At 41.3% G+C, this 24,233-nt stretch overlaps 1 protein-coding gene across 3 annotated transcripts in view; it reads left to right on the top strand.

Moving 5' to 3' along the window:
- The window catches only part of CEMIP (cell migration inducing hyaluronidase 1), a 190,407-nt gene that overhangs the window by 112,215 nt on the left and 53,959 nt on the right, over positions 1-24,233 (top strand). For all 3 annotated transcript variants that reach the window (XM_077468315.1, XM_077468313.1, XM_077468314.1), the window contains 4 exons: positions 896-966; positions 3,826-3,921; positions 14,431-14,552; positions 19,017-19,158. In XM_077468315.1, coding sequence (XP_077324441.1) covers positions 896-966; positions 3,826-3,921; positions 14,431-14,552; positions 19,017-19,158 — 431 coding nt within the window. The remainder of the gene's footprint in view (positions 1-895; positions 967-3,825; positions 3,922-14,430; positions 14,553-19,016; positions 19,159-24,233) is intronic.

Genomic DNA, 24,233 nt, shown 5'->3' with positions numbered 1-24,233 from the left:
CCAAATTGAACCTGGAGCACACATTACGCAGGCATGGTTCCCAAATGTCATTGTCATGAGACCCTCCCTGAGAAATGCCATGCAGCAAGTGCTGCAGCTAAGTACTTGCATGTTAGCAGAAAGTGGCTGCAGAAGATCAGCAGCACTGAGATGCAAAAAAATATTTGAAAAAGTGATAAACTAATATTTTAATTTAAAAAAAGCTTATTGTGAATCATAGACTCGTTCAGTTATGGTTTGTATTTACTATACGTTATTGATTTCTTTCTTGGAAATGTAAAATTTCTAAATGCAATCATTCTCAGGCATGCTATATATATACTAAGGCTACTTTCACCCTGCTCTGTTGCAAAAATGTGGTAAAACGCATTTTTGCTGCATTTTGACAGTGTTTTTGCACAACTGCAGGTGCATTTTTGATGCATTTTCTATTAATTTCAATGGGAAGGTGCAATTGTGTGAGGTTTTTTTACTGCACCGAACATGCACCAAAAATGCAGCTTTCAGGACTTAGGATTTAATGCATTTTTCTTTTTCTTTTTTTTATGCAAAAACTAAAGAAAAACTGATCAATGTGAAAGTGGCCTTACTGAATGTACAGTAGCACAAAACAGCCAATCAAAAAATAATTCTCATAAGTGTGATTACAGTATTCTCCTTAACTCTACTCACTGATTGGCTGCTTAAGGTTAATACACATAATTGTTGTTTGCACTATATGAAATAACAGCTGTATGCACATTTTGCTGTAATAGTGTCTCTTTAAGCTGTGGCAAGTTGCTGCGTACAGACGGGCTCTCTGTCTGCGCGTGCTCGGTCCTTCAAGATACAAAGCCTCAGTATGTGAAGTGACTTGTTCCTTGTTTTAATATACAGGTTGTTCTGTTTATTCCAGACACCCCTGGAGTTTTATCACCGTGAAAGGCGATCCATCCAGTTCTGTAGAAGACCACACGGAGTATCAAGGTACAGCTAAATGCTGAATGTGTGACATGGAACATTCCCTAGTCTGACATCTAAAATTAATTCTAAATCAGTTTGCTATACACAATAGCAGCCCTAAAATTCATATTTCTTTCCTTCAGCCTGTGGACTGTGCTGTGTGCCATGACTGCGTAACTGTGTAGATCTTAGTCTAGCCGAAATTCATTCCGTGGGAGGCCTGAACCAGCAGGCTTAACAATGGCCAGAAAATTCTCAACTGAACACAACCTGTATCCAATGAGATGCAGCCACTGTTCAGGTATTCTGACAGCTGTGGGTGCCGGCTGCAGGGGTGGCCTGTCCATTAAGGGTGCATGGGTACCACTCCCTCTATCCACGCCACCCCCTATACAGTTAGCATGAATCTATACATGGCTGCCGCGGCCACCCCCTATTCATGCGTCCTGCCCTTTTCAGGAATTTACTGGCAGTTGGCAACCCTGGCCTAGACAGGCTCTGTAACTTCAACCGACAGCGGGCTTCAGACCACTGTCTGCTGAAAACAGGTCACAGTAGGGCAGAACAAACTGCACTCCTGTGATCCATAGGAGAAGTACAGACAAACAAGCTTTTGCTGTACTTCTCCTTTAAAGCAAACAAACATGTTATACTTACCTCCACTGTGCAGCTCGTTTTGCACAGAGTGGCCCCGAATCTGGTCTTCTGGGGTCCCTCGGCTGCCCCCCGCAAGTACTTCTCATGTTCATGCGAGCTCCCTGGCATGGTGAGGAGTGCTTGCAGGTGCGCTCCCATGATACAGCCAGCGGCCATAGCTGCTCACTGTATCACTCGGCCCCGCCCCCCACGCCGCGTCATTGGATGTGATTAACAGCAACGCGAACCAATGGCTGCACTGCTTTCAATCCATCCACTGTAACCAATCAACGGCCAGGCTGAGCTGCGAAGAGGATGTCGGGGGGGAGCGCGGGACTTTCGAGGGGTCAAGTAAGTAAAACGTGGGGGCTGGGGGGGGCGGCATTGTCGGATGTTTTTTCACCTTAATGCATAGAATGTATTAAGGTGAAATTTATTTGACCTTTACAACCCCTTTAAGGTATAATAACTAAAGGCAAACATTTTCTTAGAACACCAGTCAGAACACCAGTCAGATTTATTGCGGTCTGTGCCCCCATTAGAAAGATTCATCCTCTCTGTTTGTCCTGTTTACCATTATTGAAAGTAAAATAAAATCCCAAATTTTGGGTTATCCCCATAAAAGTAATAGAGAGGAAATCTTCCAATGGGGACACTAGTTCTGATAGCCTAGGGGTCCCCAAGGAATTCCCTTAATTTCCAGAGATTTCCTTTCATTTCCTGTTTTGTCTATGGGACAGGAAGTTAAGGTAAATCACCTCTAAGGGATACACATGGCAAAGAAAAAAAAAAGGAAAAAACAAAACAAAAAAACAGCAGGGGTTACCACCCTCCCTTACGCTATTCAAAATAAAAATAATAGTCACTTTTAAAGTGATTGTAAAGACTCGTTTTTTTTTTTTTTAAATAACAAACATGTTATACTTACCTCCTCTGTGCAGTTGGTTTTGCACAGAGCAGCCTGGATCCTCCTCTTCTGGGGTCCCTCTTTGCTGCTCCTAGCCCCTCCCTCCTTTCAGTGCCCCCCCTCAGCTATCAGCTTGCTACAGGGGGCACTCAAGCCATGTCAGAGCTCAGTGTACCCATTCAGACACAGACCCCCGACCTGGCTCCACTCCCTCTCCCCCCTGATTGGCTGACTGATGTTGATTGATAGCCGCAGGAGCCAATGGCGCCGCTGCTCTCCAATCAGGAAGAGTGTCCTGGATGGCTAAGGGGATTGTGGACATTGCTGGAGAGAGAAGGGGCTCGGGTAGGTAATTGGGGGGGGGGGGGGGGGGCTGCTACACGCAGAAGGTTTTTTATCTTAATGCATGTAATGCATTAAGATAAAAAACCTTCTGCCTTTACCCATACCTCCCAACTGTCCCTGACTTGGAGGTATAACTGACTTTTTAACTTCCAATTAACAAGCCACTTTAAATGTAAATGCAACCTCACACCATAGCTCCCAACTGTCCCTGACTTGGAGGGACTGTCCCTGATTTGGAGAAATGTCCCTCTGTCCCTCATTTCTCCTCATTTCTCCCTTATTTTGGTCTGATCTATATAGTTGTATATAAAATGCACTTTTTATCTATTAAAAAGTGTTTCCCAGTGCTAAACCTTTCATCTGATTTCTAAATGGCTGCATTTGTAAATTCCAAAATTCCAATATAAAGGAATAGTAGTGGTAAAAACAGCACTTGTGGGCTTAACCAATCTTGTTTTTTTGTGCAATTCTCCTTTAAGGGGGCGTGACAAGGGGTGTGTCCTATACCTGCATGCTTTTGCTGATAGGTGTCCTTTATTCCCATCTCAGTTGGGAGGTATACTTTACAACTCCTTTTTATTTCCTGACAACAATCAAAGCAGCATAAGCATGCAATTACATAGCATACTATTCAGAGTGGTTAGGGGGGGGGGGGGGGGGGCTACTAACAAACCTACGCATTTACATGTACTCCATAGGATCATTTGAAGGAGTTAACAATCGAAATTCATAGTGGAGTCCTGTCCTCATAGAGTCCTGTCCGTCTGCATGATTGCTGGTTTATAATAACCACTTCCTATATGTAATTGTCCTGCTGTGTCTTTACATTCCCCGTTGGGTCCCTAGATGTTTATATATAAATAGAAATAATGACACATGGCACAAAGAAATATGACATTTTAGATTGGACTTTTCCTGTCCTCTATGATTTCATCTGTATGGTTCCCTGCTCTATTTACTTAACATGCTTCTTGTGTTATTTATGTGTTGGACAGGAAGCAGGGGGTCCGCGGCGGCTCGAGTGCACAAACTTTTCCAAGCTGAAAACGGAGAATACTTCAACGTATCCTCATCCAGCCAGTGGGTTCAGGGTAAGTGAAAACCCAACACTTCTAACATGTCACTAAATATTTAAAACCAGTATCTGGGGGATCCCAGCAGCCAGATAAAGACTTGTTTATTAAAGTTTATTTCTCTGACAAATCCGGAGTCAGGGATTCAAAAGCACAGAAAGCACAATTTTCTATAAATTTCCCTTATTTGCTTTCCTTCGCGTGCTATTGGTTCATTACGGACTGTGCTTTTTTGGAACACACGGATCATTTATTTGGAAGCAGAAATGCAGAAGTCTCCGGCAACCCTGCGCTGTGCACATGAAAAATGTATGAGCTTCCAGTTGTCGGACACAGACGTCCCTTTTAACTCACTTGCTTGTTTGCTGATCTTGGCTGGCTGAGGTCTCTGCTTTTGGCCCTAGCTGGACAACAACAGCCTATGTACTGTCCTGATTTCATTATTGCTCCAATTTATTGCTCAACCTGAGACTGTCACTTGCTATTTTTAATTACAGAAAAGAAAAAAAAATCTGTTTTCGTTGGCGCCGGGATTTCTTTTCTAATTGATGTCTCTGTGCAAGAGACTGGACATTAATCAGGATAAAGAGAAAGCTTTACATAATCTGTCTACTGTCCCTCTGATTCTAGACTGCTGGGACATGTGTGTTGCCAGTCTCTGATATCTAGAAGTGGAGTAAGTGGCGGTTCACAAGGGTCGTCCGATTCTGAAGTCGTCCCGGAAAGGTCAACTTCAGTGCGACTTGCACAACAACTGCGGTAATAGAAGTCAATGCAGGCCGCTCCGGAGTCGCCCCAAAGTAGTACTGGAACCTTTTTCTACATAGGAGCGACTTGAGTTGCTCCTATTAGAACGGTTCTATTGCAATGCATGGGGCGCGACTTGACTAAGTCGCCTGACAGGTCGCCCCTGTGTGAACCGGCTTTAATAGTAATCATTGAACTTCTAAACACTAGGACCAATAATTCTACTTTCCAAGTATGCAGCCTGGGGCAGCTTAGGTGAAACACTATTTGTCTGCCTCTTTGATCTCTAATATGATAACGCAGTATTAAATTGGTTTACTCTATGGGGTCTATTTATAATAAATAAATAAAAAATTGGCAGTGAAAATGCATGTACATTTATCATAGGTGCATAAGCTCAAACTCACATGTGTTTGTATATATATATATATATATATATATATATATATATATATATATATATATATATAAATATATATATATATATATATATAAATATATATATATCTATATAGATATAGATATATATCTATATATAGACAGTGTCAGTCGAGCAGTGGAGTGTTAGTAGGGCAGAGATTGGTGTCAGTAGTTTATTTTAATTATTTGTTTATTTTTTACTCTTTTTTTTATTATATATTTTTTATTTTTTACAATATTTTTTTGCAATCATTTTTATTTTCTTTGATCCCTAATATGATAATGCAGTATTCAATTGATTTACCCTATGGGGTCTATTTATAATAAATAAATAAAAAATTGCCAGTGAAAATGCATGTACTCCATATCATAGGTGTGCATAAGCTCAAACTCACATGTGTTTTTTGTATATATATATATATATATATATATATATATATATATATATATATATATATATATATATATATAGATACTGTGTATATATCTATCTATCTATCTATCTATAGATATCTATATAGATATAGATATAGATATATGTCTATCTATCTATCTATCTATCTATCTATCTATCTATCTATCTATCTATATATATATATATATATATATACCTATATAGATATAGATATATCTATATATAGATATATATAGATATCTATATATATATAGATATATATATATATATATCTATATATATATATATATATATATAAATATATCTATATAGCTATATATATATATATATATATATAGAGAGAGAGAGAGACAGTCTCAGTAGAGCAGTGGAGTGGAGTGTTAGTAGGGAAGAGATTGGTGTCAGTAGTTTATTTTAATTATTTGTTTATTTTTACTCTTTTTTATTTTTTTTTCCAATATTTTTTCCAATCATTTTTATTTAATTTATTTATTTTTTTAGAAGCCCCATTGGGGGGGCTTTGGTGAAATATCAAGGATCTGAACCCCTGATGTCTCACTTTTGACACAGAGAAAGGGAGTGAGGACAAAGACTCCCCAGTCTCTTTCTCTGCACCCAAGCAGCAAGGGGAATCTGCGCAGCACAAGGCAAATAGGGTGTGCCCAGGCTCACCTGGTACACCCTGTGTGCATGCCTATTTAATTGATTCTGTGTGAATGAGACAATAAAACAAATGTAATTGGGCTATTTCCTGTGCGGGATGAACGTTTTTCATTGAAAATACCATGTTAAAGTGTTACTAAACCTAGGACCCTGCATTCACTATATTTGGTCTCCCACAGTACACAGAACATGGAAATGCAATTATTTTAGTAAATATAAACTGCTAAATAACTTTCCTCATCACCAGTATGCCAGTCACATTTACACAGTAATCAATGCATTTTTAATTGCACTGATCGCTGTATAAATGTGAATGGTCCCAAAATCGCGCCAAAAGTGTCCAATCACAATGAAAAATTAAGAGTGAAAACACACTTGACCTGCGCAAATGGTGTAAATTAAGACTAATGAAAAAAAACAACAAGATAGGAGCAGCTTGTTATAAGTGAAATAAAATAGTGAAAGTAATTAATAAAAATGTATTAAACCATGCTCTCTGTGAATAAGTACAATCCCAATATGCTAATTTTTCAAAGATTGTGACTGCAAAGAATTTATACAAATATATATAGTGCCCCAAGTGGTGCACAAATTGCACCAAAATATAAATGCAAAAAACTGCAAAAAACTGTGATGTATTCCGGATCTTGGTTAAATTATTCCACCACCATCAACACCTGCCACACATCCTACTCACCAGAATCCCATGACACCCATTACAGGTATCATAATAGGCCCAAACGACAATCCCAACCGAAATTCCCAACGGCCACAAAGGTTGTCAGCAACAGGATTCAATCGGGATTCAGTTGGCATCGATCGCTGGATGTTTTCAATGGATATACTCCAGATGGATGTAATGTCCTCAGCAGGAAACCAGTGTTATTAGTGGAAAATAAAGATGGAACTTCCATGGTGAAGTACATTTAGCATTTATTCCAAAATTTGAAAACAGCTTAACCAGTTGCCGACCGCCGCACGCCGATGTACGTCGGTACAATGGCACGGGCAGGCATAAGGACATACATGTACGTCCCTTGCCTCCCGCGGGTCGGGGGCCCGATCGGGCCCCCGCCCGGTGCCTGCGGCGGTCGGAATTCGTACGGGAGCGATCCCGGACGAGGGGACGGCCATTCATTCATGGCCACCCCCTCGCGATCGCTCCCGACGAATAGAAATCCCCGGTGACATCACTTCCTCTCCTGTAATGTAAACACAGGAGAGGAAGTGATGTATTCTCTCCTCCGTGTCGGTATTTTCCGTTCCGACACGGAGGAGAGCGGATCAGTAAGTTGCACCAACACTCACACACACAGTAGAACATGCCAGGCACACTCACACCCCCCCTTTACCCCCCGATCACCCCCCCAATTACCCCTGCCCCCCAGTCACAGTGACACCAATGTCATTTTTTTTTTTTTTTTTTTTGCATTGGTGTCATTTGTGACTGTAATAACTGTTAGGGCAGTTAGAGTTAGCCCCCTTTAGTTCTAATGTACCCCCCTAACCCCCCCAATAAAGGTTTAACCCCGTGATCACCCCCCGTCGCCAGTGTCACTAAGGCTGGGTTCACATTGCAGCGGTTTATGAGAACGAATGTGATTCGCACCGCACTGCAGTGCAAATCACATCCGATCTCTGTGCGATTCGAGTTCAGCCATTCGCCGCACCCGCCGCACCCGCCACACCCGCCGCACCCGCCGCAAATTCGCACGGGACCCTTTTTTTGGCCCGCAGCAGAATCGGATCGCATGGGTGTTCACACCATGCGATCCGAGTTTGCAGATCGCACTGCGATATGCGAACTGATCTGGGGGTGTCAGTAACATTTCACTGACACTCCCAGCAGTTCGCATAGGGCAGTGTGAACTGCCGCCGGGAGGCATGCGATGCGGGAACCCGCCGCGGATTCGCGGCGTTTCCGCATCGCTCCAGTGTGAACCCAGCCTAATAAGCGATCATTTTTCTGATCGCCGTATTAGTGTCACAGGTGACGCTAGTTAGGCAGGTAGGTATTTAGGTTCGCCGCAGCTTTTTATAGCGCCAGGGACCCCCATATACTACCGCATAAAGCCCCCTGATTGCCCCCTAGTTAACCCTTTCACCAGTGATCACCATATAACTGTTACAGGTGACGCTGGTTGGTTAGTTATTTTTTTATAGTTTCAGGGCACCCGCCATTTATTACCTAATAAAGGTTTAACCCCCTGATCACCCGGCGGGTGTCATTTGTGACTAATAACTGTTAGGGCAGTTAGGGTTAGCCCCCTTTAGTTCTAAGGTACCCCCCTAACCCCCCCAATAAAGGTTTAACCCCGTGATCACCCCCCGTCGCCAGTGTCACTAAGGCTGGGTTCACATTGCAGCGGTTTATGAGAACGGATGTGATTCGCACCGCACTGCAGTGCAAATCACATCCGATCTCTGTGCGATTCGAGTTCAGCCATTCGCCGCACCCGCCGCACCCGCCGCAAATTCGCACGGGACCCTTTTTTTGGCCCGCAGCAGAATCGGATCGCATGGGTGTTCACACCATGCGATCCGAGTTTGCAGATCGCACTGCGATATGCGAACTGATCTGGGGGTGTCAGTAACATTTCACTGACACTCCCAGCAGTTCGCATAGGGCAGTGTGAACTGCCGCCGGGAGGCATGCGATGCGGGAACCCGCCGCGCATTCGTGGCGTTCCCGCATCGCTCCAGTGTGAACCCAGCCTAATAAGCGATCGTTTTTCTGATCGCTGTATTAGTGTCACAGGTGACGCTAGTTAGGCAGGTAGGTATTTAGGTTCGCTGCAGCTTTTTATAGCGCCAGGGACCCCCATATACTACCGCATAAAGCCCCCTGATTGCCCCCTAGTTAACCCTTTCACCAGTGATCACCATATAACTGTTACAGGTGACGCTGGTTGGTTAGTTATTTTTTTATAGTTTCAGGGCACCCGCCATTTATTACCTAGTCTCACTAGTGTACCCCTAAATTTAGGGGTGTCTACTTTCCAAAATGGGGTCATTTGGGGGGGGTTTGTGCCATCTTGGCATTTTATGGCCTTCAAAACTGTAACGCCCTTAGAAAGCCTGAAGGCGGTGCTTGGTTTTCGGGGCCCCGTACGCGGCTAGGCTCCCAAAAAGTCCCACATATGTGGTATCCCCATACTCAGGAGAAGCAGCAGAATTTATTTTGGGGTGTCATTTCACATATGCCCATGGCATGCGTGAGCAATATATCATTTAGTGACAACTTTGTGAAAAAAAAAAAAAAAAAAAAAAAGTTTGTAATTTTCCCGCAACTTGTGGCAAAATATAAAATATTCCATGGACTCAACATGCCTCTCAGCAAATAGCTTGGGGTGTCTACTTTCTAAAATGGGGTCATTTGTGGGGGTTTTGTGCCATCTTGGCATTTTATGGCCTTCAAAACTGTAATAGGTAGTGAGGAGTGAAATCAAAAAATTACGCCCTTAGAAAGCCTGAAGGCGGTGCTTGGTTTTCGGGGCCCCGTACGCGGCTAGGCTCCCAAAAAGTCCCACATATGTGGTATCCCCGTACTCAGGAGAAGCAGCAGAATTTATTTTGGGGTGTCATTTCACATATGCCCATGGCATGCATGAGCAATATATCATTTAGTGACAACTTTGTTAAAAAAAAAAAAAAAAAAAAAAAAGTTTGTAATTTTCCCGCAACTTGTGGCAAAATATAAAATATTCCATGAACTCAACATGCCTCTCAGCAAATAGCTTGGGGTGTCTACTTTCTAAAATGGGGTCATTTGTGGGGGTTTTGTGCCATCTTGGCATTTTATGGCCTTCAAAACTGTAATAGGTAGTGAGAAGTGAACTCAAAAATTTACGCCCTTAGAAAGCCTGAAGGCGGTGCTTGGTTTTCGGGGCCCCGTACGCGGCTAGGCTCCCAAAAAGTCCCACATATGTGGTATCCCCATACTCAGGAGAAGCAGCAGAATTTATTTTGGGGTGTCATTTCACATACGCCCATAGCATGTGTGAGCAATATATCATTTAGTGACAACTTTGTGTAAAAAAAAAAAAAAATTTTTTTTTTTGTCATTATTCAATCGCTTGAGGCAAAAAAATAAAATATTCAATGGGCTCAACATGCCTCTTATCAATTTCCTTAGGGGGTCTACTTTCCAAAATGGGGTCATTTGGGGGGGTTTTGTACTGCCCTGCCATTTTAGCACCTCAAGAAATGAGATAGGCAGTCGTAAACTAAAAGCTGCGTAAATTCCAGAAAACGTACCTTAGTTTGTAGATGTGACAACTTTTGCGCAAACCAATAAATATACAATTATTGACTTTTTTTTTACCAAAGACATGTGGCTGAATACATTTTGGCCTAAATGTATGACTAAAATTGAGTTTATTGGATTTTTCTAATAACAAAAAGTAGAAAATATCATTTTTTTTCAAAATTTGCGGTCTTTTTACGTTTATATCGCAAAAAATAAAAATCGCAGAGGCAATCAAATACCATCAAAAGAAAGCTCTATTTGTGGGAAGAAAAGGACGCAAATTTTGTTTGGGTACAACATTGCATGACCGCGCAATTACCAGTTAAAGCAGCGCAGTGCCAAAGTGTAAAAAGACCTCTGGTCATTTACCAGCAAAATGGTCCGGTCTGAAAGTGGTTAAAAACAGCACAAATGTTTTTTCTTCAGCAGCTGACACTTCCACGTGTTTGAAAAAATGCCGTCAGCGTTCCAGGCTGCGTTACAAAGGGAGGTGATGTGTCTCAATCAATAGACCCTACATGTTTTATCAGCAAGCTCTGACATCTTCAGGGGTCACAACTCATGTTGATGGTGGTGGAATATTTTAACCAAGACCCGGAATACATCATAGAGCACTGAAAATTGAATGAACTCTATTACATCACAGTTTTTTTGCAATTTGTGCACCACTTGGGACACTATATATATTTGTATAAATTCTTTGCAGTCACGATCTTTGAAAATGTAGCATATTGGGATCGTAATTATTCACAGAGAGCACGGTTTAATTTGTTTTTATTAATTACTTTCACTGTCCGCCATAATGACGCAGTCACGATAAAAATCACCGATTACCGCCATTACTAATAAAAAAAATAATAATTAATAAAAATGCCATTAAAACTATCCCCTATTTTGTAAACGCTATATCTTTTGCGCAAACCAATCAATACACGCTTATTGCGATTTTTTTTTAACCAAAAATATGTGAAAGAATACGTATCGGTCTAAACTGAGGGAAAATTTTTTTTTAAACATTTAAAATTGTCGCTATTTTTTTGTTTATAGCGCAAAAAATAAAAATCGCCGAGGTGATCAAATACCACCAAAAGAAAGCTCTATTTGTGGGAAAAAAGGACGTCAATTTTGTTTGGGTGCAACATCGCACGACCGCGCAATTGTCAGTTAAACCGACGCATTGCCAAATTGCAAAAAATGCTCTGGTCTTTGGCCAGCCAAATGGTCCGGGGCTTAAGTGGTTAATCTGAGAGATACAGAATTTGTCAGAAAAGTTAGTCAATTCCAGAAGTGACATGTACAGTATTATAATAGTATTATTTCTGACAACTGGTGTTATTTCCTTATTGATAGCAGTCTGAATTGAACCTGCTCTGTAAATGAACAATAGATGGAATTTTAATCTGATTAGTGGCGGTGGATAGAGTAGTATTAAAGGCTCAGCATTTTTTAGTTTAACACGCTGCGTGCAAATTAAATAAACATTTACCAGTAAATAATTTTAAATTCTTACCCTAGCACTTGCAGTTTACAACTTTCAATGCTGCTTACCCTGTTCTCTCTGCGCTGCTTCTCTGAACATCCAGTCTTCAAGTCAGAGTTAACAATAGACAGCGTGGTCTCCAGTTAGTCTGTTAGCTTGGAGAAGGGAAGAGGAGAAGAGCAGGGGAGGTCCTTGCCATTCTAGGCTATGGGGTTGTGTGTTTCTATTGATGCACGCAGCTCTACTCCCTGTATGCAAGGAAGCAGATGCAAGTGCCCGGTGGGCACGATGACCGTCGGGCACTCGCGATTGCTCGGGATAGAGCGAGAACCGGGATCTGTGTTACATTGACATCTATTACTCTCAGGGGAGAGGAGACAGATCGTGTGTTCATACTAAGTATGAGCACCGATCAGTCTCCTCCTCTAGTCAGTCCCATCCTCCCCCAGTTAGAACACACCTAGGGAACACATTTAACCTTTGATCGGCCCCTAGTGTTAACCCCTTCCCTGCCAGTGACATTTATACAGTAATTAGTGCATTTTTATAGCACTGATCGCTGTATAAATGTCACTGGTCCCAAAAATGTGTCAAAAGTGTCCAATTTGTCCACTGCAGTATCACAGTCCCAATAAAAATCGCTGATCGCTGCCATTACTAGTAAAAAAAAAATAATAATAATAAAAATTCCATAAATCTATCCCCTATTTTGTAGACGCTATAACCTTTGCGCAAACCAATCAATATACGCTTATTTCAATTTTTTTTACAAAAAATATGTAGAAGAATACATATCGGCCTAAACTGAGGAAAAAAATGATTATTATTTTTTTTCATTTGGGATATTTATTATAGCAAAAAGTAAAAGATATTGGGGGTTATTTACGAAAGGCAAATTCACTTTGCACTACAAGTGCAAACTACAAATGCAAAGTTCACTTGAAATTGCACTGAAAGTGCATTTGGAAGTGCAGTCGCTGTAGATCCGATGGGGACATGCAAGGAAAATAAAAAACAGCATTTTTGCTTGCACATGATTGGATGATAAAATCAGCAGAGCTTCCCCTCATTTCAGTCTTCAGCAGCTTTCTGTTTAGTGTGCAACAAATTTGTCATTTTTACTCACCTCTAAATGGCTGTTGCTAAGGGATCCCTCGTAGTCTGCCTCCTTCAGTGCCTGGGCTCCTGACGTCACTTCCCCTTCGGCGCAGGAAGGGCTCAGCTCTGCCTCCTCCCTCTTGTCAATCATCTGGGACACGTGACAGGTCCCAGATGATTGCACGGCCAATCACACCATGCGGCGCCGCTCGTGCATGTGTAGTGGGTGCCCGGCTGTGAATCCACAGGTGGGCGTCCACAGTGACTATGCCGGCGCTGCTTAACGGAGGGGGAGAAGAGCGGGGGGCTTCGATCCCCCGCATCCCTGGACCCTGGGGTAGGTAAGTGTCCGATTATTAAAAGTCAGCAGCTGCAGTATTTGTAGCTACTGACTTTTAATTTATTTGTTTTATGTGGGAACCCCGCTTTAAAGTGATTGTAAGGGCAATTTTCTTATTTTTTTTAAATAACAAACATATCATACTTACCTCCACTGTGCAGCTCGTTTTGCACAGACTGGCCCTGAACCTCATCTTCTGGGGTCCAACAGCGGCTTTCGCGGCTCCTGCCCACATCTGATAACCCCCTGGGAGAAGCGCTTCCCCTAGGGATTTACCTTGCGGGCCCAATCCCGAGTCCAGCATTTTTGTCTATAGACACAGAATGCCGGACTCGGCCCCGCCCCCGGCGCCCGCATCATTGGATTTGATTGACAGCAGCGGGAGCTAACGGCTGCACTGCTATCAATCTATCCAATCAAGAGCTGGGAGCTTGTGGAGAAAACGACACTGTGTCCCCATCGACTGAATGAAGGGGTTCAGGTAAGTAAAACGAGGGGGCTGGGTGCTGGTGACTGCCAGATGTTTTTTCAGCTTAATGCATTGGATGCATTAAGGTGAAAAAAACACAAAGGTTTACATCCCCTTTAATTGAACAAGCTGAAGTTAGAAGTTGATTGAGTATCATGAACAGCTGCACTAGATTGGGCTGTTATGGGCTCCATAAGTATCAGTGTACATTTCTGACATTGAGCCGTATTGAAAGAATCTGCCCATGTTTGGATCTAGTTACTGTAAAGTGCTACCTTTGCAGTCTATAGGACACTGGCAGGACTGACATCATCCAATTCATGATGGAAAAATGTGGTAGAAAATAAGCAGGAAGACTGGTGTTGATTAGAGAAGTCGTGTTATCGAGTAGCAGAATCTTGAGAGTCTAAACGGTCCACCATGTTCATTTGTGCTGGCAGCTGAAACCGACCTGTTTTCTATGATGTCAAACAAATGTAAGCGGTTTGCAGCTAGATGTGGACCTATAATCCTCACTTGTCATTTTGTTGGAAATCAGCTTGTAATTCTGTCATGTGTTTGGTGCTCATTTCTGTTTCGCTACTTGCAAATAAACAAGTGGATCTGGCAGGCTTGCAATGTGAGTTCTGTGTCTTTTACATTCCAGATGTGGAGTGGACGGACTGGTTTGACAAGTATGAGAGCACACGGTACAGAGATTGGGAGAAACTGTCGGAATTCCGGGCCAGGTATCCTGACAAAATCTGCACCCATCCGGTTGACATCAAGGTACATGAAATCACCATGCCAGAGTACTGCTATATTATGGTATAGGCCAGGGATAAGCAACCTGGGCCCCTCCAGCTGTTGCATAACTACAAGTCCCCTCATGCCATTGGGAGTAATTGTAACTTCCAGCCTTGCAATGCCTCCTGGGAAATGTAGTTCCACAACAGCTGGAGGGCCGCAGGTTGCCTACCCCTGGTATAGGCTAATCATAAAAAAAGTAGCTCAGATTGCCTCAAACACTTAGATAACCCCTGTGAACTAATGTAAAAATATGTGGGTGCCACTCAGGCTTTGGAGTGTCATAGTCCAACATCAACAGCTAAGAGTGCCGGCCAGGAATGGAGCTCGCCCCAGCTTTAGACATCAACATACAGCAGAGAAAGTATCCTATTCCGCATATCACTGCAAATCCACTGTAAAAGATTATGTGGCAGTCTCAGCTTGGGTTCCAGCCAGGCAATGCTCCATCGCATTTCACTCGGAATCCCCATGATTAAGCTTCGGTGGGAGCGAAATGCGTTGGTGGTGTGGCCTGGCCAGAGCCCGGGCTGAGACTGCAGCATACTCTTTCACAGTGGGTTTGCAGCAGCTTATGGGATCATTTCTCTGCTACACTAAGATAACCCCCACTGCATACTCGTCTTGTTCTAGCAAACTTTATTGGGCCATCCCACACCAGGATCAAGAGCAAAACCACAGACTGTACACCAAAAAGTCAGATTTTCATAGTTCATTATTTAACACATCAAGATTAGTGGAAAACCCAACTCCCATGCCACCCTTGATTTTATCAGCAGAACAAACAAAGCCTCCAGATTCTTCTAGTCTTCCTAGATTGCACAGATTCTCTTTACTACAGTTGTCAGTAAAAGAATGTAAGGCTTAGATGTTAAGCCCCATACACACTATTAGATTTTTGTCTCAGATTTACCAAAACCATGTAGTGCAAGGGCCTGCCTGATTGCATACAAATTGAAACTCTTATGCCGCATAGACACGATCGGAAATTCGGCCAGCAAAAGACAGATGAGAGCTTTTGGTTGGAAAATACGATCGTGTGTATGCTCCATCAGACTTTTGCTGGCTGAATTTTGACCAGCAAAAGATGGAGAGCATGTTCTCAATTTTTCGGTTGGAAAAAGTTCCTATCCGAAAATGCGTTCGTGTGTATGCATTTCCGACGCGCAAAAACTCACGCATGCTCAGATTCAACTACGAGACGGAAGCTATTGGCTACTGGCTATGGAAATTCGTTTTTCTTGTCCCGTCGTATGCATTGCATGTCACCGCATTCTTGACAGTTGGAATTTGGTGTGACCGCCTATATGCAAGACAGCTTGTGCAAAATCCCATCAGAATTCCGTGTGTATGTGGCATTAAGGTTTGAGCACATATTATATGGTTTGGGTAAATCTGAAGACAAAAATCTGCATGATTAATGAGCGTTTTAAAAGACGAGCAACTTTTTTTTTTTAATTCTGACTCGATTTTGTCTCGCAAAACGAGCAGAATTCAAGCTAATGGGCTGTGCAATACCGCATTTGGCCAGAGGTGCGCCAGGGACACTATGAACGGTGCGCAACCATTCAGAGTCGTTTGGTAATACTTGGAAGCACTAGGAAACACTTGGAAATATTCCATTCCCGAGTGTTTCCGAGCCTTTCCGAGCTGTGCCTGAGTATTTCCGAGGCTCTACGGCTCCCTCACCCCACTTCTGGCCACATGCAGTATTGCATGTAATAGAAGTCAACTCGGAACGAATTATCTTTGTTTCCATTGACTTATATGGGGAAACTCGCTTTGATATACGAGTGCTTTGGATTACAAGCATTCTCCTGGAACGGATTATTCTCGTAATCCAAGGTTCCACTGTACTGTGTTTCATTTTGTGAATAAACAGGAAGCCGCTCAGCACAGAGCACTTCCCATTCATTTACTCTCCAGTACAGCTGAGAATGCAGAGAAGGTATGTTTTTGAACTTTGTGGTGCACACCCTAATGCAATAGGCTGCACGTACCTATGGTGAACACACAGTTAATATTAAAAGCATAAAAATATAGAAATACACAGTGAATATTAAAGATGTGAAAATACAGAAAAAACACAGTGAAACATACATGAATGTATCCTAAGTATACCGTAACAGCAAATAAGACTTTACTATAAGAAGGAACTCAATAGTAATTCAGTGAAAGGAAGAACAGACATATGGTACCATGTGGATATTGTTTTTGCTGCCTGTCTCGTAGTTAATAAAACATCAGGCTTCACACCCAGGAACAACGGTTTCCCATTGCTAACCATAAATAAGACCGTATGCTGCATATCCTATTACATCCTTTTTTGTGGTCTCAGTAGGCATCCTAAGCTCTTTTGGAATGGCCGGGTTTGTTATCGGTGTCATTCCTAAGCATGTAGTGCAGACAGCCATGCAGAGGGAGCAGGAGCCTTCACATTCACATCTCACTAGGAAGGGAATTAGGTGGAGTGCCATCAAACGACCTCACAGAGAGCATTTAAAGATGTTGTTTGGTTTAACAACAGGGAAGCAAAATCTTGACTTAAATAATAAATTATCAAACAAAGACCATATTATATGTGAATGGAAAACGGTCCATAAACTGTCATTCTCACAAATATTATGCTGGATCTCACAGGAACAAAAGGCAGCTAGGACCGGACTAACTAAGCCAACAAGAACAGGCAAATCTATGACATTAGTAAACACTGAATGACTACTGGTTCAAATCAGAATCAAATGTGGTATAGAATTTAACTATCACTTTTTAACTTCCAATTAACAAGCCACTTCAAATGTAAATGCAACCTTAAAACATAGCTCCCAACTGTCCCTGATTTGTAGGGACTGTCCCTGATTTGGAGGGACTGTCCCTGATTTTTAGGGACTGTCCCTGATTTGGAGGGGCTGTCCCTGATTTACAGCAATGTCCCTCTGTCCCTCATTCCTCCTTATTTGTCCCTCATTTTGGTCTGATCTATATAGTTGTATATAAAATGCATTTGTTATCTATTAAAAAGTGTTTTCCAGTGCTAAACTTTTCATCTGATTTCTAAATTGCTGCGTTTGTAAATGCCAAAAGCCAATATAAAGGGATAGTAGAGGTAAAAAAGCACTTGTGGGTTTAACCAATCTTTTTTTTTTGTACAATTAACAACCCCTTGCCACGCCCCTTAATGTTATTTAAGGGGGCGTGGCAAGGGGTGTGTCCAATGCCTGCATACTTTTGCTGATAGGTGTCCCTCATTGACATCTCAAAAAGTTGGGATGTATGCTCAAATACATTTTTATTTGGCCTTTTTTGAATACACCCAAAGAGTCACAGGTTTAGGCCTGAACAATGGACATGTATCAACCTAAGCATGTGCCCGAAAGGCTGGTGTGTTTGTGGGCAGTAGCCTGCCTAATCTAAAGCTAGTCATACATTGATCGAAACTTCAGGCCAGTTCCTGATGAACCATCCAAAATCCACATACGAGAGTTACCAGGTTGGCACTCTTCCACATGCCATCCTTCGATTGAAAAAGTTATAATGTGGAAATGTTACCTGATTTCCACTAATGGTATTGTAGCTAGTAAAATGTGTTTTATTGTGGTTTACAGCAGTGGTCATCAACCCTGTCCCCAGGGCCCACTAACAGGCCAGATTTTAAGTATTACCTTGGGGAGATGCAGACTAGAATACTGCAATCACTGAGCAGAAAATGATATCACCTGTCATGTATTTCAGTTATCTTGCAAACCTGGCCTGTTAGTGGGCCCTGAGGAAAGGGTTGATGACCACTGATTTACAGCACTTTTTAGTACCTTAGGCCGCGTACACACGGGCGGACTGTATGGCCTACTTAGTCCGTCATACAATCCGACGGACAGTCCGTCATACTTTCGAATGAACGGACTTGACCACACACGGATGCACAAACAGTCTGTCGAAAGCTTGCGCGATGACGTGTACAGCACGTATGACGGGACTAGAAATAGGAAGTCCAATACACAGCAATGCATCCTTCCGCCATGTAAATCCTTTCTGAGCATGCGCCATTCTTAGTCCGTCGAACTAGCCTACTGACGAGCGGATTGTCCGCTGAAACCAAAGTATGACGGACAGAATTTCGAAAAATCCGAAATACTTAGTACGCCAGACTGCACGCTGAAAAAGTCCGCTGAAGCCCACACACGAGCGGACTGTCCGCTGAAATGTGTTTCGAGGGACTAAGTAGGCCATACAGTCCGCCCGTGTGTACGCGGCCTAACTCACCTTACTGAACAAGCTTAGAAGTGTATTGGATATGGATTTCTATGTAAGAATTTATATGTTAGAAAAATTACATTAGAAGTCTGTATAAAGTTGTAGCATATGTCACTATGTACGTAAACGGTTGTAAAAAATTTAGCAATTTTGGCAAACATTTGCATTTAGTAACATGTACCTTGTGAATCGTAGGTTACTACAATGAACGGATCCAGTATACCAGTGCAGGTCTTTTATAAAGGTGGCCATGATTACAGGTTTGAGTGCCGGCAGAATGACCAGGTCCACTCACAATGTCCAAAATACAAAGTCCAGTTCCTTTGTGGAAAGCCTGGTAAGTATATTTTCAGAATGGAAATCATTTTTGCATAAAAGGGTAAAATTATTTTAGAACTTATACATCAAGTGCTACAGGTTTTGGTAGATTTACAGTTATCTAGGGACAGCCAACCCTTAATTTTGAGTACTTTTTCAATGTTACATAAGATTTATAATAGACCACACTAGAGCCTGTTACCAAGATAAAACAAAAATACGGAAATCTGGAATGTACTAATACGAAAATATGAAAATAAATATTTAACATTTACAAAAATAATTAAAAAATGCTTGGTATGTACAGAGTGACATTTACTAAAACTGGTGCACACAGAATCTGGTGCAGTTGTGCATAATAGCCAATCAGCTTCTAGATATTATTGTCAAATCTTAATTGAACAAGCTGAATTTGGAAGCTGATTAGTTACTATGCACAGCTGCACCAGGTTCTGTGTGCACCAATTTTATCAAATCCCCCCCCCACAGTGTACATCACAGTTTTTGCACATGTTTACATTTTGCATAATAATAAATTCCATATTTTTGTGTGATATTGGTAAAAAGCTAGGGTGCTGTATTATAAAAGTCCAAAGTAACATTGAAAAAATACTTATTTTTTTTAACTGTCTTTTTGTTAAACATGTAATCTTTTCCCTCGAGAAAAATATACTTTGGAATATAGGAACAAGATCCTGTTTAACGCAGATTAATAAGCCATCTCTATAGATTCCATTGGATCTCAATATACAAATAAGTCCATCTGTTACTTTTATACAATTGGCAATAATAAAAATAAATATGAAACATACAAAGAAACAAAAACTGATATTTTTATACAAAATTTCAGCAATTAATAATAAGAAATTGTAATTTAAATGATATAAGGACATTTCTAATGAACGTTGCCTAAAAATAAACTCCTGGTAAAAATGGGTTGGGTGTTAAAAGTAAAGTGTTTTTTCCTTACAGCATTAGTAAAATGACTTACCTGTAATGAAGTATGTCCCATGATGTGTATTCTGTTGGATTCTAGATAAATGTTCCCTGCAGGGATGCCCCATCCTCTTCCTGTCTTTGAACTTCCAATGCTGCGGGGGGGGGGGGGGTTATAGCTTCACATCTGTGCGCTGAACAGCGCTAAAGAGGGTCTGATGAGGACTTTCCCCCTCCTACCGTCACTTCCATTGTGAAAGTTCTTTCATTGATTACACTGCCTGTAACACGGTGGGGGGATATGAGGCCACAAGGCCCTAATACGGACTTTACAGGCAAGATGGACAATAGTGTAGTATAAAAATAGATTTTATTAACAATGATTCATATCAAACAGGTCAAGTAGAATTTAAAACCTACAATAGGCATTTGATAGTTTGTAAATATCTAGTGTAACCAAGAGAGTTGACACCAAATGAATGACAGTGAGCGTTTCGCTATTTTGCATCGTCAGGACACACTTGGGGGTAGTTGAAAGGAACAGGTCTCACTTGTCAGCGTAAGATTATCTCCACTTGAAGAACTCTCAGATGATCCCCAGAGAATCACCATGTAAAGCAGGAGGCAGTGCCTTACTAGTGCCAGCGACTGTGTATAGGGCTGATGATGTAGAGATATATAAAAATAAATATACACTCGTATGGTTTACCGGGGGGAGGAAGGAGACAAACATCCTGGTGAAGCAAAATAGCGAAACGTGTTGATGCACAGGGGCTTCATTTGGTGTCAACTCTCTTGGTTACACTAGATATTTACAAAATATCATATGGCTATCATATGTTTTTAATGCTTTTCTACTTGACCTGTTTGATATGATTCATTGTTAATAAAAATCTATTTTTATACTACACTTGTCCATCTTGCCTGTAAAGTCCAAATTAGAGCCTTGTGGCTCCTTATCCCTTCCTTCTTCCAATTTAAGTCTATATGGATGTAGCTTTAGGAGTGTTATTCAAATTTTTACAGTCTGGGGGGATCCTATGACCGATTCATGTTATAGGCAATATCATCAGTGAAAGAACTTTTCTCAGTGGAAGAGGAGAAAAGGGGGAGGGGTGTCCTGGTTTGATCATTTCTTTCTGTCCTCAATGTCCTTAACAACCAGTGACAGGAGGGTAGGGAGTAGTAGCGATAAACATGATGCTTTGATATACAGCATACAGAGACGGGCACTTTGCCTATCCCTGTACGTCAACTCAGAAAAGGTCTTAATTACCTCTAGTTTCTTCATCTATGAACTGGAGGTAATTATATTTGAATTTAGTGCAGTAATAATGCCACTTTTGTGGCAGAATCAATATAAAAGAATTAAGGGTTGGCGCAGGCCATTTTAAAGGGCGCTACCACCAAAAAATATGCTGTTAGGGATTTATTCAATTCCACAAACGTGTCTAAGGTTGGTTGCAGGATATTTGACAATATCTGGCACTTATAGGCCACCTTGCTCCTATCTATAGGGTAGCACCCTTTCCAATGCCTTGTGGGATTGCTATATACTGTAAAGTTCTATGTATTTCTTTGTAACATAAAAAGTGGGACCCTTAGCACTCTAACAGGCAATGTTCTGAATAAACATAACTTCCTAGCAAGAACAGCACTACAGGAATCTAACCACAAAGAGACGTGCTATAAGAGGTCCATATATGGAGAAGTGTTTTAATCTCATGGAAGGAAAGGAGAAAATCGAGCTTATATAAATTAATTTAGAATCATTAACTATGGACCTGATCCCTAAACCTATGATAACTTTGATATGTAGAGATTGCAGTACTTGCCGTAACTGTGGGAAAATTGGCGTGATTTCTGTTTTAGTGGATTTTTTTTTATAACCTGAAATGTTGCCAAATTCTTTTAAAACCTTGTGAAGATTAGGTAATGTAATGAAGCAATTCATCAATGTCAGACTCACGTCATCTGCATAAAAAGATCTTCTGAATTCCTTATTCTCTTTATGCACACCCTATATACCCTAAGATTATCGCATTACTTCTGATAGGTGTTCTTTACATAATATAAAAAGTAATGGAGATGCGACAACCCTTCTGTGTTCTTTTGAAGTGGCATATGACAATTTAATCTAAGCTGTCAGAGTTGAATAATTTGAGAAGCTTTTAGGAAGGTTCCTTTTAAAGTGTATCTCAGGACAAAAAAAAATAAAAAATCATGCATTACATATCAGCAAAATGTGTACATTGTCTGTTTTATTCTTTTAGGCCCTGGGGCACCATTTCTCTAACTGACACTAATGCTGGAGCACCATTCCCCCTACTGACACCATCAATGGGGCGCTATTCTTCTCATTGATATCAACTGTGGGATACTATTCCTCCCATTAAAACCAATGATGAGGCACTGATGCTGGGGAAATTTCTACTCATACTGGCCACAGTTCAGCCCCCTTAAAGCCCGAAGGACAGAAAACTGTCCCTTTGCTTAGAAAGTTTGGAGACCCGTGGTCTAAAACATAGATAGTACCTGATTTATAGTCCCAAGATAAGAACTTATAGGGCTAAATAGGTTCCAATAGGTTTGCACAAAGCATAGCACAGCTCTGAATTTCTGACAGGATCAATAGGTATTTTTGTACTTATTAACCACTTGCCGACCGACTGCTGCAGATGTAATGTGGCAAGGTGGCTCGGCTGCGCAAATTGCCATACCGGTATGGCGATACGTGCACTAGCTTTCGTTGGGGTGCACGTGCTCTGATCGGCCAGCGGGAAAACCAATCAGTAGGTCCGGCGGACTTGATGTCTGCCGCCTGCCCGCGATCATTCCCTGTAGAGACAGAACTGAGATCTGCTGAAGTAAACAAGACAGATCTCCATTCTGTCAGGGGATGACACTGAGATCTGTCCTTGCTAAGACAGAAAGACGGATCAGTGTGTTTCTCCAGTCACACAGTCACACAGTCCCCCATACAACGTCAGCACATCTTTTTAGCACTGATCACTGTAATAATGTCACTGGTTCCCCCAAAAGTGTCAAAAATGTCAGGCGTCTGTTCTGTCTGCCGCAATGTCGTGTTCCCGCTAAAAAAACACTGATCGTCGCCATTACTAGTAAAAAAATTAAAATAAATAACAAATGACATAAATCTATCCCCTGTTTATAGACGCTATAACTTTTGTGCAAACCAATCAATATATGCTTATTGGGATTTTTTTCACCAAAAATATGTAGAAGAATACATATTGGCCTAAACTGAAGAATAAATTAGTATATATATATATATATATATAAAAATTTGGATACATATTATAGCAGAAAGTAAAAAATATATATATTTTTTTCAAAAGTGGCAGATTTTTTGTTTATAGCGCAAAAATAAAAACCACAGAGGTGATCAAATTCCACCAAAAGAAAGCTCTATTTGTGGGGAAAAAAAGGATGTAAATTTTGTTTGGGTGCAACGCCGCATGAACACGCAATTGTCAGTTAAAATAACGCAGTGCTGTATTTCAAAAAATGGCCCATTCATTAAGAGGGTAATTCCTTCCGGGCCGAAGTGGTTAAACAGATATAACAAAACACTTCCAATGGTATATTTAAGAGATCAAAAGATAGAAAATAAGAAAAGTTAATTGTTAGGGTTTACATGTCTTTAAGCCTGTACATTTTGGACCGTATTAGTTACTTACTACAATGCATCATTGTGTGATGGGATAAGTGAGATTAGTTAGTACAGAAAATAATACATGTAAATACACTTTGTAATTAACAGCAGGACCTCTAGAAAAAAAAAAAAACCTTGGTTCCATGGTTCTATGAGATGTCTAAAGTCAGGTACACACATACCAAAAATCAGATAGTTCTGCAGGAACCAGATGAGATTTGGTCCATATGTAGCCCTTACTCAGCAGAGATATGCAATTAGCAGACCTCCAGCTGTTGCAAAACTACAAGTCCCATCATGCCTCTGCCTCTGGGTGTCATGCTTGTGGCTATCAGAGTCTTGCTATGCCTCATGGGACTTGTAGTTCTGCAACAGCTGGAGGTCCACTAATTGCATATCCTTGCCTCACTGTTCAACAGGAAGCACCTCCAACAACTGGCTTCTGTTGAACGGTCCTTCTGGGAAACCAGCAATGACTGCAG

The sequence above is a fragment of the Lithobates pipiens genome, unplaced genomic scaffold, assembly GCF_037356315.1.
Source record: "Lithobates pipiens isolate NorthernLeopardFrog02 unplaced genomic scaffold, aLitPip1_a1.2 Scaffold_8, whole genome shotgun sequence".
Lineage (NCBI taxonomy): Eukaryota > Metazoa > Chordata > Amphibia > Anura > Ranidae > Lithobates > Lithobates pipiens.
Note: the sequence above shows the minus strand (reverse complement) of the source record. Positions and strands in the feature narration are given on the sequence as shown.